At 44.0% G+C, this 18,904-nt stretch overlaps 1 protein-coding gene across 3 annotated transcripts in view; it reads right to left on the bottom strand.

Annotated features, from left to right (window-relative positions):
* RBCK1 (RANBP2-type and C3HC4-type zinc finger containing 1) overlaps positions 1–18,904 on the bottom strand; it is a 152,137-nt gene that overhangs the window by 10,879 nt on the left and 122,354 nt on the right. For all 3 annotated transcript variants that reach the window (XM_085619547.1, XM_085619549.1, XM_085619548.1), the window contains 3 exons: positions 13,463–13,574; positions 11,374–11,553; positions 9,230–9,328 (listed from right to left, as the gene is read on the bottom strand). In XM_085619547.1, the coding sequence (XP_085475673.1) occupies positions 9,230–9,328; positions 11,374–11,553; positions 13,463–13,574 (391 nt within the window). The remainder of the gene's footprint in view (positions 1–9,229; positions 9,329–11,373; positions 11,554–13,462; positions 13,575–18,904) is intronic.

Genomic DNA, 18,904 nt, shown 5'->3' with positions numbered 1-18,904 from the left:
TCTTTATCTGTTTCCTCCCTTTTCTCCTTTTCTTGCTCCCCTTAAACCTCGCCTCTTCTCCTTGCCCGTTCCTCCCTTCTTTATTTTTCTTTCATCCTGTCTCCTCTCTTCTTTCTACATCCTACACTTTCAACCACAACCTCTGTTTATCACTGTCCTCTCTGACACCTTCCCTTCCTTCTTCCCACTTTAAGATTTGTAGCTTATCTTCACTCATCTCTTTCTCGGTGTGGTCTCCAACTTAATTCTTCCACTTCACTTTCTCCCCAATAGCCATTTTGCTAGTTCTTATATCTTCTTTCCCTCACATGTTCCTATGCTTGCTACCTCTAGTTCAATGTATTTTCTCTCTCACACCTCTCCATTTCTGTTCTTTCTTTCTGTACACTCAAATTTAGCTGCCAAGCTTTCAAGACAAAAGTAAGGATGAAATTTGTGTGATGTTGCAAACACTACTGGTGGGTGGATATGGTCTGGGGTAGTCGCCAGGGTGGACATTTTGGAACAGCGATATGTTGTAAGGCATTAATGACCTGTAATATTGATCAAAAACCAAATCTAGTTTAAAGATGGCTTCACAAGAAAGCTTGCCCAGTCTTTCCTGGGGGTTTTCTTTTTTCTAAGTAGGGACATATGATGCAGTCTAAAGCACAAGGGGTCAGTACCTAGGGAGAACTAAGATACGGTTACACCGGATTTGGAAATGTGGGGGTAACTGGTACTTTTTAAAGTACATTGCACTACTGACATTTGCCATGAGTAAGTCACTGTAGTGCCATAATTGAGATGAGTGTAACTGCAACAAATGATGGACGGAATGCTGAATGATTCAAACATTCTCCCCCAGTCAAGAGATTTGGGTTACATCCATCGTTCTTTTTCAGTGGCACAGTGAGCAAGGGACCCACATCTGGGCATACCCATCCCACTTAGGGCAAAAAGTGTAACTGCAACAAATGATGGACGGAATGCTCAATGATTCAAACATTCTCTCCCAGTCAAGAGATCTGGGTTAAATCCGTTGTTCTTTTGCCCACTGCGCCACCCCAGTTCGAACCCAGGCATATGCAAATCTGTCTTGACCCTGTGCCTCATGGGAACAGTCCAGACCGAACTGCCAAGCCAGGTCCTCCCTGGACCGGAAACAAGCATCCTGGGACTGGTTTCAGGGCATTTCACCCTTCATCAGCCAGGCTAGCTTGAATCCAGTGGCACAGTGAGCAACGGACCCACATCTGGGCATACCCATCCCACTTATGGCGAAAAGTATAACTGCAACAAATGATGGACGGAATGCTGAATGATTCAAACATTCTCCCCCAGTCAAGAGATCTGGGTTAAATCCATCATTCTTTTGCCCAGTGCGCCACCACAGTTTGGACCCAGCCATATGCAAATCAGTTTTGACCCTGTGCCTCACGGGAACAGTTCAGACCGAACTGCCAAGCCAGGTCCTCCCTGGACCAGAAACATGCATCCTGGGACTGGTTTCAGGGTATGTCACCCTTTATCAACCAGGCTAGCTTGAATCCAGTGGCACAGTGAGCAAGGGACCTACGTCTGGGGATACCCATCCCACTTAGGACAAAAAGTGTAAATGATGGACAGAATGCTGAATGATTCAAACATTCTCCCCCAGTCAAGAGATCTGGGTTAAATCCATTGTTCTTTTGCATACTGTGCCACCCCAGTTTGGACCCAGCCATATGCAAATCAGTCTTGACCCTGTGCCTCATGGGAACAGTCCAGACCGAATTGCCAAGCCAGGTCCTCCTTGGACTGGAAACAAGCATCCTGGGACCGGTTTCAGTGTATGTCACTCTTAATCAGCCAGGCTACCTTGAATCCAGTGGCACAGTGAGGAAGGGACCGATGTCTGGGCACACCCATCTCACTTAGGGCGAAAAATGTAACTGCAACAAATGATAGACTGAATGCTGAATAATTCAAACATTCTCCCACAGTCAAGAGATCTGGGTTAAATCTATCATTCTTTTGCCCACTGCGCCACCCCAGTTTGGACCCAGCCATATGCAAATCAGTCTTGACCCTGTGCCTCATAGGAACAGTTCAGATCAAACTGCCAAGCCAGATCCTCCCTGGACCGTAAACAAGCATCCTGGGACTGGTTTCAGGGTATGTCACCCTTCATCAGCCAGAAACCGGTCCCAGGATGCTTGTTTCCGGTTCAGAGAAGACCTGGCTTGGCAGTTCAGGCTGGACTGTTACCATGAGGCACAGGGTCAAGACTGATTTCCATATATCTGGGTCTGAACTGAGGTGGTGAAGTGAGCTAAAGAATGATGATGGATTCAACCCAGATCTGTGACTGGGGGTGAGTGTTTGAAAAGTTTCAGCGCTCCGTCCATCATCTCCTTGTGTTTCCATAATTGAGATGAGTGCCATGTTTTGGATGGGTGGCAGAAATTACCAGACTGGTGGAAGCATTTACAGCTCTGGCTGTCGCTTCTGGGGAAAATTAATTTTCTGTGTCAGGGATGGGGGGATGTTTTTGGGGCAAGCAACTCAAGGGTTCCAAATGCATACCAGGATGATCTGGCCAGATGGTTGGGCCAGGTCCTTCTGGATTAAGGATATCAAACCAACGTGGGATGCTATCAGCCTTAGTCATTAATAGAGCTTTCACCACATCCATTCCTGTCTCTTTCAGTAATGCTAAAATAATTACCTTAACCCAGGGGTCTTCAAACTGTGGGGCGCGACCCCCAGGGGGGCCGTGGAGTGATGCAAAGGGGGTCGCGCCTTCCCAGTCACACTTCTACCCAGGCCCAAGGGCTTCAGCCCCCCCCCCCCCCCCCCCCCACTTCCCCGTCCTGTGTCTCAGCCCGGGCTGCTGCAGTGAAACTTGAGCTGCTGGGGGCTCAGCTGGGCAGTGTCTGGATTCCTATCTCCGGCACCCCGTGTTTTTTCACAGGTCTTTAAAGACCATTTGCATTTTAACATGCCTTTGTAAACTGGTTACAGAGGCTTAGGTTTTTTTGCTGGTTCCAGTACCCCCTGGGTCCCCACTGTGCCTATTCCTTACATTTGGATTTTACATTCACTGCCGTAGTGTGAGAATGCATTTCATGGAAAGGAATACAAAGTTGGCTTCCTGGGGGCGCCGTGAGTGAAAGTTTATTGTGCTTTTGAAGCACCTGCTGCAGCGTTTCTTTCCCCGGCAATTACCAGGCCTCACATAAATGTCAAGATAACTTGTGTGATTAATTATCTTCCTGGAGAGAGATCAGAATTTTGTATAGTTGAGGTTTTGACTTAGGCGAAGTTAGTGCAGAGGGTTAATATGCCTGCTGCAAAGAACGTGTACCAAGTAGATTACAGAGTGCGTATGATGTGAAGAGATCAGCAGGTTACTGCTTTCAAAAGAGACATCCTTTTGTTACTTGCAAATTATAACTTAAAGTCCTAATATAGAATAGTGAGCTATTAACTTTCATCCTAGAACAGCATGCACACTACAAAGAATACATTATTAGACCATTGATTAATGTTGCAAAAAGGGTTAATTTGGCTAGAAATCAATTCTCATTATTAAAGGAAACTCCCAACTATGCTGTTTCTTTTTCGACTCTGAGTTTATGCTTCTCCACACCAAGCACTCTTGAACTATACTGCCTGCCAGTATGGATGACATGTGACTCCTACACTTTTAGTCCTTTGGCTTATGTAACATTTCCTATACACTGATTTACACACTTATGATTGATTGTCTCTGTGTAATGTGTGTGTGATGCAAAGTGCTCGGACACCCTACACTGGTATGAGTGGCACTATATAACTAATTCAATGCATCTGAGAGTGTGGGGTTATGGAGACTTGGTCACTGTTAAAGGGTGCTAGTGAGAGAATCCGTGGTGGGGGTGGTCATTGGGGGGGCACCAACAAACATTGTCGCACAGGGCACCACCAGCACTAAAGCCGGCCCTGGGAAGTATGCACAGATAAGCGCTGAAAATACCGCTTTAGGTGACTGCATTTTTTTGTACCGACTGGGCCATCAAAATAATCTGCTGGTAACCCTAACCATAGGACTGGAAGTTTGTTGCAGGATCAGCACATTATTTATTTCCTTCACCCTCGATCCCCGATTAATGCCGCAATAGTTTAACTTAGATCTTAAAGTCTACGCCCCCGTCAATAACATGCTGAGTTACTTCATAGGTCTGGGAATGCACCCTGCATTCAGACAACTCATTCCTCATTCCCGCCCTTTATTGTCACGCTCACCTTGCACTCACAGTGATCACAATGCACTCACACTGATCACCATGCACTTGCACCATTCACCCGCTCACCTTGCACTCACAGTGATCACTCTGCACTCACAATGCACTTGTCCTGCTCACACTATACCTCAACCTGCAGTCACACGAGTACACTACTCATCCTGCACTCATGTGACACTTCACTCAGCTGTCCCCCTCACTACTCAATATGCAACTCACTCAAACAAGCCCATCAGTAATCATACATTCATTCATCCCATTCTGAACTTGCATCCGCACCCAAAATGAGAGAGGACAGCAAGGGAGTGAGAGAATTTGATTGAAGAGGCCAGGGATGAGGAGAAATGTGAATTGCCGAAGAGAAGTGTGGACACGCAAGAAGTGAGTGTGATCCAAAGGTGAGGGCTTCTGTTAGAACAAAGGGGAGATGTGAAAGAGGAATGGGGGGACTGGAGAGGTGTAAGATACAAATAGACAAAAATTTGAATGAAGAGACGAGGTGAATGAGAAGTGCTGAGGGGCACGGGAGGTGACAGGGCCAGAGAGGCCATGAGATAAATGTGAGAGACTGTTAGAGATGAGGGCAGTGAAAGGACAGAATGGCAAGAGGTGATTAAAGGTGAAGTGAGAGGTTGAATGGGGAGAGTTCAGGAGTTGTAAAAAGGGGTGAAAGAAAATGACCTGCAAAGTGAGAGAGGGATCCGGGGTTAGGAGAGGAGAGAGGGATGGAAGGGAGGGGGTGAGAGGAAAGCTGCATGGGTAAACGGCTTAACTCTACACAAAACCGCCAGGGTTTTAAGGGACCCCTGCTTCTTCCGGTCAGGGCCAGGTGAGCTTCTAATGTGGCAGCACGTATTGCTGCAGAGTGGAAGGCCCTTCACAAAGGTTGACTTGAAATCTTTCTGATGATAATTGCTGTATTTTGGTTATAAATGGGTACTGATTGGGTGAAATCTTTCCTCAGCGTTACTGTGTGTAACAAATATCAAAATAATGAAGCAATGCTATCCCAAAATACGCGGCATCACATAACCTCATTTACATTTTCATCCCACGCAATTTAGTCAACAGGTTTAGACATTTTTGTCAGGAGGGGGTCCTTACGCCTCAAAATGTTGACAGGGGGGTCTCGGCATCCAAAAGTTTGAAGACCTCTGCCTTAACCAAATGTTTTTACATTTATATGGTTATAAATGGAGTATTATAAAGCAGGTTGTACTACGGAATAAAGCATTTATAGTGTCATTATGAAGTGCATCAATAAGGACAGTTAGGTGCACAAGAGGAGGATTTTTGTGACCATGACAGAGATACAAAGCTTACAAAATCTGAAAGAATTTTAAAAAGTTTTATATTAAGGTAAACATCATGTAATAAAATATGTGTCCCTTAGAATAATGCCCACAGATTGGGAGGCCACTTCCACTCCGCCACATATTTATAAGAGAGACAATGTCTTTATTCCTTTGATTTTATTTGGTAAAGGAATGTGAGCAGAAAATGAGACAGAGCTGGTCAAGTTAGGAAGTTGCATCCTTCAGCAACAGGAGGTGGAGAATAAACTTCTAGCTCTCCTTATTACTTAACTGCATGATCCTGGGAAAACCTCCTTGTACCTCAACTCTCTATTCCCGTTTAGGGTGCCTAAATGGGTCTGAGTTTGTTGTCTGAACTACACGAGAATGTAGAAACGGTCTGAAATGAGATCTGAAGCTTGAACACTTTAGTCTTCAAACATGTTGCGGTTAAAGTTTGGGAATGTCAAATGTCACTAATAATTTGCAAGTAGTTCCTATTTAGGAGGATAGCATTTATGCTTCCATCTTTCTTTCATTTCAAATAAAATTTTAGAATGTTTGTAATGAAGCCTATTGAGGGCTTATTACACACTTAGTCTCCCATAAGAAAAGTAATTTTATTTCGAAGGGTTTTTAAAGCACCTCTTTGATTTTCAATGGGTCTAGTGATATGTACGTTTTCTATTAAATATAGAGGTATCTTGACAACAGTTTTAGAAACCTCCAACCACCTTGGTCACTCCGATGCGAAATTAAAAACTAAGCTGGATGGAAGAGCCTGAGGGATTCTGCATCCACTGAGCTTGCAGACAGTTTCTGCCCTAGTCCGAGCCTGTCGGTCTTTGACTCTAAGACAGTCTAGGCTGCGAGGGACCAGTCATCCGCAAGTGCTGTTCCCTTCTATGAGGAGTTGAAACCTCCAGCCAGACGTCATCTCACATGTGTCTTGCTGGGCTGTGGTAATGGTTTTCCTGTGAACCCAGTAGCATCCATTACTCCTTACCCGGCATGTTGCAGGTTTTTGACTGAGTAGAGTTGCTTTCACAGCACCAACTTCTTCCTCTGCATACCTGCCACTGTTATAGTGCCCACTGCACAACTCTGGCATTTGCCCAGTGAGCTGTAGGTTGAGGGGCTGCTTTCAGAGAATAACTGTCTGCTGGGAACCAGCGATTCCCAATGGCTTCATTTTAGCAGAGGTCTCCTGCACTGTGGGACTGGTTTCAGCTCTTTTCCAGGGCTGGTTTTGGTATCCAGCCTGGCTCTTCTGTCAGCATACACATGTTGCATCACCTGGATACCCTCTCGGGTGATTAGTGTGCTATACAAATCAATATAACCTAACACTGAGGGCAAGCAAAGGTGGCTGTTGAAGGTCTAACTGCTTTGCATCCGTACATGACCAGACATATCAGTCGGATCCTCAAGGTAGAACTTCGATGCAACGTCCATCCCTTCCATTTAATGCAGCGACATTACACTAAGCACATCGTGTCTCTGGGCCTGTAACTCAACTATTCAGCTATTAGGCTTCTCCTGTCTAGAACTCAGCTAGACTAGCCAAGCAGTGACTGGCTTAGTATTTTTAAGGAAGAGGAGTGAGAAAGAGAAAAGACACTGAGCTACATGTAGCAAGGAATGGAAAATGTGTCAGAAAGAAGATATAAGGACTTGCAAAATGGATATGGAGGGGGAAGTGATGTGGAAGAGCTAAGGTTGGAGACAACAATGAGAAAGAGATGAGTGAAGATAAGCTACAAATCTTAAAGTGGAAAGAAGGAAGGGAAAGTGTCAGAGAGGACAGTGATAATAAAAGGAGGTTGTGGTTGAAAGTGTAGGATGTAGAAAGAAGAGAGGAGACAGGATGAAGGAAAAGTAAAGTAGGCAGGTTTCGGCCGGAGGGAAGGGATTCCTGTTACTGCGAAAATGTGTCTCCACAGGATTTGCTTCACTTCACAATGTTTTGCTCTTATTACAGTTGACCGAGGAAACGCCGAAACCACCCATGCGGGAAGTCCAAAAAATGATGCAATTGATTAAACCTGAACCTGCCCAATAAAAACCTATCATGCTGTGAGCAAACCAGGGCCAGGTATGGCTCCAACCCCTGTACAGTTTTTAGAAGCATATGGCCCCTAACTGCTGGCTTCTGGAGTTCTAAGCCTTCTCTCTCCAAGCGGAAGCATTCCAGAAACCATCTTTTAATAGTCCCCAACATGAGGGCGGACAGATAAGTCGAATTCAGAAAAATGTCAGACCTACCCATAGAAAAAAGATGCCTTAACATGAGCTAACCATGGGATCCTCAATGCCTGGTCCAAAGACAAACGGCACTCAAGAATCAGCAGACTTAACTTCAGCTCCTCCCTGCTCCAGATCTTTATCCAGCACAAAAGTGGGCTTAGGGCGACTAGGTCTGAGACATAATCAAGCCCCAATTGAGCGTGCACAGAAAAAGCCAGGGTGGACTGAGGGACCTGGACCAGCATGCGCAAGAAGTTGTTCTCCATAGCCTGGATCAGATCCATTTTAGTGTATCCCCAAACCTCACTACCATATAGCAGGTGTGCAATACACATAGATTGATAACCAAGCCTCTGAGCAAAACCAAAAACAGCCCCCAAGGTTTTAATAGATTCAGATCTTTTAGCCTCCACCAGGAGTTTCCAGCAGTTTTTGGCATCAAATAAAACTCCCAGATAAGGAAAAACATTGACTTTAGACAAAGTAACATTTTATTGAACGGATTTGTACTCTTTTATGGTGACTTTATTTACCAAATAAAGAAATATTGAATTGACTAACGGCTAAGGAGAACAGTAGCCAAAAAAATAATATTAATGTGTACTGTTTGGTGTCCAGTTAAGCAGTGTCTGGGGAGTTGCGTTCATGGAGGGACTCTCCATTGGCAAGTTTAACATTACAACATGGCGAGTGGGTTATCAAAATTTGCAAGAGAAGACTGAAGAAAAAGATTCAAAGTGAACTCAGTGGCTGAATCACTTAGAACCAAAACAAAAGTAGATTAGGCTGTACCTCGATTTAAACAGAAATACGTAACACTGCTGTTAACATTTCTTACTCTGCTTCTGGTAGAAAGTAAAATAGTAAAACTCTGACATCTAACGTGGCACCTCAATGCAAAGCTACTAAATGTATGGATTGTAGAAAAACAGCACTAATCGGCCAAGAAAGGTTAAAATGCAAGTAACAATGAGAAATAACCGCTACAGACTAGAGTCTCTCACTGTGGAAAAGCAATATTTACCACAACAGACAGTTAATTGACCACTAGCTCAGGCAAGAACTGAAATCTGCCCTTTTAAGGCATGGTTTCTGTGGATAGCATGATTTGACTGTCTCCCCTCACATTTGTAAAGGGAATTGTCTCAGAAGCTCAACTTGCTGCCAACTTCATACTCAATCTGGTACCATCCTGACTCACCAACTGGAACCTCTTCCCAGAAGGTCACTGATCCGGACTCAAGATGGATATGGATCAAAGACCATCCCCGCTGTAGAGGGTCACCTTTAACTCATCGGACCAGCAAAATGTTCTTAAGACGTTTGCAGGCCACATGTCTTGCCGAAGGTCTGAGTCTCAGTAATCTCTATGTGTCCACCCTGTAGGTACTGTCGGTACATCTCTGTGACATGACTGAATGTAGGAAATCAAGGACTTACTGCCAGGGCCTCTGTTGTTTTCTTGGCAGCGTCATCATTCTCCGCCCTCAGCTTCAAATCATCCTGATACTCCTTACAGTTCATATTTGTATGAACTGCCTATTAAAACACAAATGATAGGTTTTTTTGTAAATACATTTTTATTAGCATTTAAAATATGACATGCATAACAATACTGAACAATTGATCCCCACTACCACCATCCTCCCTTAAGTCCAGTCCCCATCACAGTATGCATACAACTTATACTTATTTTTCAAATTACATTTTTACCCATTTTCTTCCCCAGAATCATCACTCTCTTCTAAATCTTTAGGGAATCTAATAAATGATCCCATGCACAAACTTTTTAAATGGATCCTCTTCCTTTCCACGTATCACTCTAAAATACTGCGCTCTCATAACCCGCCCAACAAACCAACTCCACTTTCCATTTGCTACCCTAAACACAAATGCTAGATGTTTCCGGTACGAACCATCACCTTGGTAAATTTGGACAGACTTTTGGCCTGGTGACTGGTGCAGACTGTGGGTCTGGTGAATGGTACAATCCATCGCCTTCACAGCTGGTCCAGCCGTGGACCTGGTAATTGGTGGATATCATGGGCGTACTAACTGGATCAGACCGCAAGTGTGGCGGGTGGTACAGAACATGGATTTTATGGTTGTGCAGATTATGGACCTTGCGACTTGCACGTTGACTGAGACCCTGGGGACTGGTACACAGACTCTGACGCTTGTGGCTGGTACCTTGACTGTTGGCGCCGCTGGATCTTTAACAAACTTCTAATGGTTTCTTTAGTCACACTGCGGCTTTGGGGGTTGGTGGAGACTTGTGACCCTCATGGCCGGTGCAGGATGTAATTGTTTCTTCACATTAGCGAGTCTGAGTTGTCAGCTGGGAATACAATGCTGGTGAAAGAAGGGCGCTGACGTGGAAGACAGCCTTGAACTGGGGACACAGGTAAGATGAGATGGCTTTGGTGACCTCGGTGAGGAAAAACAATGGTCGGCGTTGGTGATTGTTGGCATGCAATGCAGGGGATACCAGCTAAAGGCTACCTACCACTCTGTCCATACTTGGATTTGTTTTCCGTTTGTGTTGCACATTTTTTCCTCCATTTTGTGAGTGAACAAGAAGGATACGCACATGTTTCTGCTACCTACAGGACAAATGCCAAGAGGCATTAAGAGTCTAGCTGAGGCTTCTGTAATGTCTCTAGATACTAACCTCTGATCGCCTCCCAACCTGCTCATTGATTTGTTTCTAAATGTCACTCTGCGTATGACATTTACCTCTTTGTTACTATTCTTTAGCGACATTCACCCCATCCCCCAATACAACAGACAGCAGTGCCAGCTGTCTCCATTATCCACACTGTAATGCCATTTCTACAGGTACCACTACTGGGCAGCGTTATGCCCATGTCCTTCATCCAGAGCATGCCAACTGTGTGGAAGGAGAGATCTGAGTAGCAGACAAGAACAGTCAATTGGCATAAAAAATCCTGCCATCTGTCCACAATGAAGAAGGGTCATTTGGGTATGTTAGCAACAAGGATACTCTAGAAAGTCACATGGAAAGTACCAGGAAGATATGACCTGTCACAGCCAAACTCCGCAAAGCACTTTTCTGATGGTCCTCAGCACAACGTTGCTCTTTCCTTTTCATCATCTGCTGGACTTCTTTTAACCATTCTGAAAGGAGGGTCCCTTACCTTTTCAACAAACTCTAAGGTAATGAAGTAAAATGGGTGGGAGGTTTTGTGCAGGATGTCTACAGAATATTTGCAAGTTGAACTTCCTGAAGCTTGTGATGTAGAAGGAGCTAGGTGGGCAGGGCATCCATCAAAGCGGCATAATGCGGAGTCAGCAAGGTGGAAGGGTAAGCTGAAGGAGGCGAGGGGATAGAAAGAGGACTACAGCGTCAGTGTAGGGGCCTACAGAGATGGTGAGGTAGTCATCAGTGAGAAGATGTGATAGGAAGCTAGGTTGATGTGTGAAAGTGAAGAGGCAGGTTGTGACGACGAATGATGTGAGGAACAATATATTCACAGCTTTGGGAGAGGAAGGGTGAAGGAGTGGCCTGGCAAATTTAGCAGTCACCGAGCATGGTAATAGTAAGTAGGCTGGCAGCGCCTTACCTTGCAGAGTAGGCAGTTGGTGAGCTCACAGAGAGGGCACAAGAACTCGTTGACGTCGTCTTCATAGATGCACCAGCCGCGGCAGTCGGTGGTCTTGCAGTGATAGCTGTTCATACTGCGTGTTTCTGCTAAAGATATGCCAATATCAAGGAAGCGCTGGTATTCTGCAGGGCTGAGCAGCTGCCATGACAACAAAGTGGTATTAGAATCCGAAAATTACCAAATAGATCAATTTTACTACAAACTTGCAACTGAAGTCTAGCACCAAGTGCCCAAACAAGACAAAGAACAGTGACCAGGTACCACAATCACTGATAATCAGCTCTAAATAACAGGTCTTAAATGCTTTCAGCATGCCCTCTGAACAGAGAAGAAAGACAGAACTCCTGCCCCTTTAAGTGTCATGTACTGATGTGAGTGCTCAGAAAAAAACCAGAGATCAAAGTAGCACCGTGATTACATTACTGTGCCCTCACTAGTTCCAAGGAAGCCCCATACTGAACCCTCAGAAAAGTGCAGAGACCGCCCAAAACAAGATTGAGCTTCTAACATATACCATGGAGTGTTGCGCTGCCACCCGTTGCGTTACTGGCATTTGTACCTTTAGTATAGCCTTATAACTAGCTACCGTTCATGGTGACAGCCGAATGGCCCACCAAAAACACAGCAGAACAGAACTTTGCTCTTTCAATTAGAAATGCACTTTGGAGCCCCAAAATGCATGAATAATAATTGAGAAGAGCAAGTAGGACAACATTGCAACAGTGCATTGAAATAAGTGACAACAAGGCATTAGATTTGATTGTTCACTCACACTGAGGAGTGTGCGCTTTTCACCCTATGATTGCATTCCGCGGTTGATTGCCCAACATAAGGACCTGCAAAGGATCATATCTACCTTATAGGAATAGACAGATGTCCATCTCCCAGATGGATCTCTGAACTCCTTCTCATGAGAGTGAACGCGAGTCACCAAGCAGAAGATTAGCAGAGGGAGTACTCGAACTTGCTTGAGTGCCACGAGGGCAACTCTCTTCTAAGGGAGCTCTGCACTTCACACGAAGGGCATTATAAACGCTTTAAAGCTTGCAAGGGGCTTGGTGTCCAACCCCTCTAAGGGTATATAATCATCGTTCAGAGGTGCACTCATGACTGTAGATGCTGAGCCCATTCCTAATCCAGTCAGGGCACTTGACTTGCAAACAGTAAGGAGACCTTGGAGGTGAAGGTGAAATACAGCAAGTTTACACCAGTCGCGGATGCGGCTACATCCTACGGTGAGGTCACATGCCAAGAGACACTGGGGCTTCTGTAAAGATGATGTAAAATAGCCTTTTTCTGCTAGATCACTCTGGATGATGCCATGTGTGGACTTGCAGGGTGCTCTGCCTTTGGGTATTACAAAATAGCTTGTCGGTTATCTTTTGAATGTACAAATAGGTTTGTTCAGATCACACACCTCGGGGTCTAGGTGTCAAGTGCTGGCCCTTATTTAGAGCAATGTCACCAATTTAAAACCACCTCTTTGGATCTTTAAGCCACCTCCAGCCTCTTCGGGTAAGTATTTATCTAGACAAGTAACAGTCACCAACCTCGTCCTCTTCTGATGCAAAGAGAAGGCAACTGCTATGGTTTCAGGCAATTGTTGCCTGGCTGTTCTTCTCCCCCACTCATCATGGGGCATGAGGCCCCCTTGTGTTCTTGAATTACTGTACTCTGCATTCAGGCCAATGGAAGAGCTAGACAGGACAAACATTAATGAGTTTCATTGTTTTTTCAAACCAGGGTCATGTGGCTCGGTGTGACCTGGACTAATCTTCCAGTCTCTGTATTTTTGGTTTACTAACCAGCATATTTTCTAGTTCTAGTTTTGATTCACTTCACTTAAACCAATTACAACAACCACAGGATTACACTCCAGATTCAAAACATAGCATCTCTGTGACATTGTGCCGAAGGTCACCCTACTGAAAGATGTCTGCTGGTATGAGACTAACAATAAACATTGATTAACACAACTTTCACTAGGGGTGACAGTAGAAAGCAGAGGCCGTCATGATATGCGCTGCTTCTGAGAACAAGACTATACCGCTTTGATCTCGCGTTCCAGTAGCTTCCCATTGCAGGAGTAGTTATCATCCATGTAAGGGCAGGGGACCTCCGGCTCGAGGCTGTTAAGTATAGTCCCTTTCAGGCAGTCCCTAGAGAGAAAGAGAGGAGGAGAAAGGGTGGGGATCCAATGTAGATTCCATATTCAATTTCTTCAGGATAAGACGAGAGGCCACTACAGAGATAGTTGGGGGGGTGGGGGGAGAGGGGAGAGAGTAAGAGAGAGGAGAAAGAGAAAGAGAAAGAGAGAGGAGAGAGAGAGAAGAGAGAGAGAGGAGAGAGAGAGAAGAGAGAGAGAGGAGAGAGAGAGAAGAGAGAGAGAGAGAAGAGAGAGAGAAGAGAGAGAGAAGAGAGAGAGAGAGAGAGAGATGCAAAGTAAGGGGAGAAAGAAAACAAGAGAGTAAGTACCACCAAAATCACAGAGGTGGAGGAATGCCTGCAGACAGTGACTGGGAATTGGATGAGTAAAGAGGATCAAACCAGCTAGCACACTGCTTCAGTTTTACAGTGGACTGTTTCAAAGTAAGCAACAGCATGACAGACCGAAAAGGCCTATGGAGAACTGTTGAAGGTCAGCAAAGAAGAGTTATTAGAGCTGGCTCCTTGACCGTCGCACATTACAGCAAGACAGTTCATCTGAGAGAGCCAAGCCCACTTCAAATAGGGAAATTCACAAACAAACTGTCCTACATCTAAGCTGGCCCACCCACTTCAGCACCGCACTGTAGTATGTACAAATCTTAATCTAACCTATAACTCTTTACAACTGACATACTCATCACACCGACCGCACAACTACAAAACACCGAACCAGAAATCTGTGATGATAACTTTTGTGAAGTCATACTTCAGACTACCAGAAGGCGATGTGATGCTGTGCTAATGGCAGACTGAACTCTGTTCACATACAAATTATAACAATAGCCTCTCCCTTGGGAGATGCAGCATTGTGAATGCTTTGTCTATAACCCCAAATCACGTCTGAGCTCACCTCCATCTTGTAATGGAGTAAGGGTAAACCACACATTCTAGGCAAAATACTGCCCAGGGGAATTGTGGCTTTCGGGTTGCTGCCATCATGAGTCCCTTTGACCATGCATACAGAAGCAACGTTAATTTGTACTCTGTGCCTTTTCAAGTTTGTGAAATATATTGGGGTGGAAAGGCCAGTACTTCATGATTTTATATAACATTCCGAAATGTGATGGCCCCCAATCATTCGGTTCACACGCACTTGGTCCCAATCTGATGGGCATTAATTGGTCACCAGAAAAGAGGATAAGTATTGGTCTCCTCAGCCAGTTCTTGCTTCGGATATGTAACTCGCTCCTGAGGAGGTTCTGTGCACTAGCATTAGGAGAGAAAATGATAAGAAGTAGGAAAGGAACCTATGTTGGTTGCCCTACTTCTCCTGGAATGGAGAAAGCTTGTTCTCCAGAGTCCTCCTGCTGCTGGACTTGAGGAGAGAAGACAAAGCTGCCTGCCTTTGACAAGGAGTTGGATTGCACTTTCCAGGATATTACCTAGACCTAGCTGACTGTAGAAACCTGTGTGGGGAATATCACAAAATACAGACTTCCCATGAGCCACAAGGTCGCTCACCGTGTGTCAAGAAGAAACATGACATTAGGGTCAAGGATCTGCATCACGGTCTTTACAACTGTGAAGAGTGAGCATGCATCTTCACACCTACTGGTTCCTCTGGCGTGCTTCTGTGTACCTGCTCTGCCAACCTGTGATGTCTGGGGAAGCCTGAACTTCGAAACCTGGCCTGGAGTCCAATCCTGTGAGATCGCCCAAAATCTGAAACAATGGGATCAACTTTCTAGCTGTTTTGCTTCGGGAGAGACTAGCAAGTCAATGTCACACAACAGTCCAGTGGCCTACTGAACTCTGGACACCAGTGACTAGTCACAAGATCTCACCTGTACTACGGAGAACAGTCTGAGAAGTACCTACAAAATGATGTTAAGGGTGATCCTTGCTTTGGATGATGGGTTTAATGGACTTGGTTCTGTGGGCTTTGGTCTGTTTACAATCTTTCAATTCTACAACTTGAAATCACTGCTACTGACACAGAGGGCTACAAAACATGTAACAGTGGATCCATCACTCTCCTGCCTCCAGCCCACTGACTGTGTCCTAAGCATGGAACACGTCCGAGAAGCCATAGCAGACCAGAACATCCTCCCATACATTAACACTAGCCTTTGGCCTCAATATTAACTGCATTTCTAGTGAATAAGAACTACAGACATGTTTGTAGTTGGTGCTTTCACAAAAGGCAACTACTGATATCTATTTCCAAGAGTTGTTCAATAGATCCCCGGGCTCAGGTTTTGAATCAGTTCCGGTGGTATTAGGTCTCAGATGTTGTCCTGGACCATAACCATTCTAACTCCTTTAGGATATCCACAGATATTGGAGAAGACGCCTCCCTCACTTAATAGTGACATGCTTCATCATGGGCGTCTTTCCACACCCAGGTAAGATGGTACTACCTGGGCGAACTCAACCAAAAGAGGTTATGGGAGTTCTTATATAAATGTTTCTGGTTATGCAGGGAACCAGTTGGATAAGAGGTTTAAAAATACCTACAGGTATACCCCAATGCTTTGCTTTATTCGTGGGGTACTTGGGGTAATAGATAAAAAAAACTTATGTTTTGGTAGGGTTATTATGAACTATTTGTTTCAAATATACCCTTATTCATGTGCCAACATGTTTCGGCCCACGCCAAGAGCCCTACCGGGTCTGCGGCCTTCTTCAGGGCTGTGTTGTTTATTATATGGTTTCCCTGGTTGTTGTTTAATATTACATTTAATATAAACAATGGCTTTTCTGAGGCCTATTGCACTCACCTATTTAACGGAATCCAGTAGATTATCTGGAAAAAGAAAGAAAAAACAAATCTATGTACGATTACTAGGTCTATATTGAAAAACCACCATTAGTGACATCTATAAATATCTGTGGTACTATGATATATTCCATTCTACCCAGGACTAAAACTGGTGAAAAATATCCACCCATACCTGGTGTGTCTATACATCTAAGTACACCCGTGTTACTAAAGTGTGACTTAATTTCACTCTTCCACTTACAAAACGTCATCTCTTCTCCACGTGCAAATGCTTATTTTTTGTTTCTGAATACCCAGGTGACAATCATTTGACAAAACGTGAATAAAGAATTAAAAAAAAAAAAATGTTATATTTTGCGAAACCAATAAATGATCACCGGATGTGCTAGCCTCACCTACTGCTCGGTGCTGATATGCACCGTGCGGGTCTCATGACACAAGGCGTCGTCTTGTAGTCACACACTGGAACGAATCACAACGTATAACTACAGTCAATTTCCACTTGGTCTGATCTATATTCAGATGCAGGGTTTTATTGGTATAATCTAAAAGACATTATCTTAACAAATCCTAAGGTTCCTTACTTCTACATTTTACCTAAAGTCCATAAAAATATAGATCCACCACCGGGGAGACCAATTGTATCCGGGATCGGATCAATCCTAGAACCCCGGTCCAAATTTACAGATCATTTCTTAAGACATATTGTCCATAAAATGCCATCATACCTAAAAGACACCCGTGACATCTTAATTAAACTCCAATCGGTGTCATTTAACGATTCCACAGATCTCCTGATTACTCTAGACGTGGAGGCGCTGTACACCAGCATTCCCCAAGAAACGTCATTAGAAGTAATAGAAACACTGTTGGGGAACGAACACTGGACATCCATTACTTCCATAAAGTTCATCATTGAATGTGCTAGACTAGCACTAACCAAAACTACTTTGAGTATGAAGGCAAATATTTTTTACAGACCCATGGCACTTCAATGGGCATGACCTGTGCACCAAGTGTATAGCCTGTCTGTACGTCCACGAACAAAAGTATATCTACACTGACACCAACCCCTTTTCTAATAAAATGGTGGTATGGAAGCGATTCATAGATGACATCTTGCTCATATGGAAAGGAAATGAATGTGAGGCCTCTGATTTCCTGCACTGGCTTAATTCCAGAGATCAATATCTTAAATTTACAATGACTGCAAAGAAAGATTGGATAACGTTCCTGGATTTGAAAATTTGGCCAGATAATGGGAAATTAAAAAATGAAGTTTTTTATAAACCCACAGACGTGAATAACCTATTGAGATACGATAGCTTTCACCCCAAAACATTAAAAGACAATCTACCGGTAGGACAATTTCTTAGACTACGTAGAAATTGTACAGAAAAAGAAACTTACATAGTCCATGCGAAGAAGTTGACAAAGAAATTACATGAATAATCCTACCCCGCAAGATTGGTAAAAGGAGAATACAAAACGGCGATCAACATCCCGAGAGACGCATTATTGGAGACACACCAAAAACCAGACAACAAGAAAATGGTATGTGTAACAACTTATGGCACAGAATCCAATAAAGTAAAGGGGATCATCTTAAAACATTGGAAGACCCTAAATTCAGGAACCCTCAAAATGGATAAGCCACTCTTTGCATTCAAACGAGGCAAATCTCTACGCGACTCAGTAGTACATACCCGCCCTAAAAGACAAATAGGAACCAGAGATATTACCAACACGCTCTGGAATCTACCTGCTGTGGTGGGACACTTCCCATGTGGGAACTGTAATGTTTGTTGTCTCACAAAAGCAAGTAAGAAAATAGATTTGGGATTGAGAACACCATGGGAACGCGATTAAATGAACATCGGAGCACTTTCCGTTGTGGGAAAACAGTCACGAAGATGATGCGACACTTCCAAACGACAGGACATAACGAGAATGACTTCTCGTGGTCAATCATTGAGAGACTGCCAAATGACAGCAATGAAAAACAACTTCTAAAAGTAGAACAACGGTGGATTTATCGTACCTCAAGTGTCACAAATGGGCTGAATGAAGAAATTCAATGGGCCTCACTAACATAAGTCTGCCCCCCAACAGCGATGAATTATACAATGATTTGGGGGTATATATCGTACTCAAAATGAATACACATGTCCTATATTACACACTGTTTGTTGAATACTGGTACATTCATGAATTGAACCAATCCAATTCGCAAGTAGGATGCATCTCAATCAATAACAACCACATGACCACTTAAATAATGATAGACAATTTATAACAAGGTTCGAAGGGATGAGACACATTTTTCGAATATAAATTTCTGTACCCACAGATGCATTGCATGATTAATAACGCTAGAATTTCACCTAGTTGTGAACGGAGATACTTTGTATGGACTCAATAGATGTCCCAGGCAATATATGGAAACAATGTAACCCCACTAACTAAACCTGATGAAAGTTGTATAGAGTACATTGATGGAGTAACGACTTCAAAAACAGATATAACTATACTTGTAATGGAGGGAGGCGGCAACAGGTC

Source organism: Triturus cristatus, chromosome 7 (genome assembly GCF_964204655.1).
Source record: "Triturus cristatus chromosome 7, aTriCri1.1, whole genome shotgun sequence".
In the NCBI taxonomy this organism is placed as follows: Eukaryota; Metazoa; Chordata; class Amphibia; order Caudata; family Salamandridae; genus Triturus; species Triturus cristatus.
The sequence above is the reverse complement of the archived record's forward strand: the minus strand, read 5'-3'. Positions and strand labels throughout refer to the sequence as shown.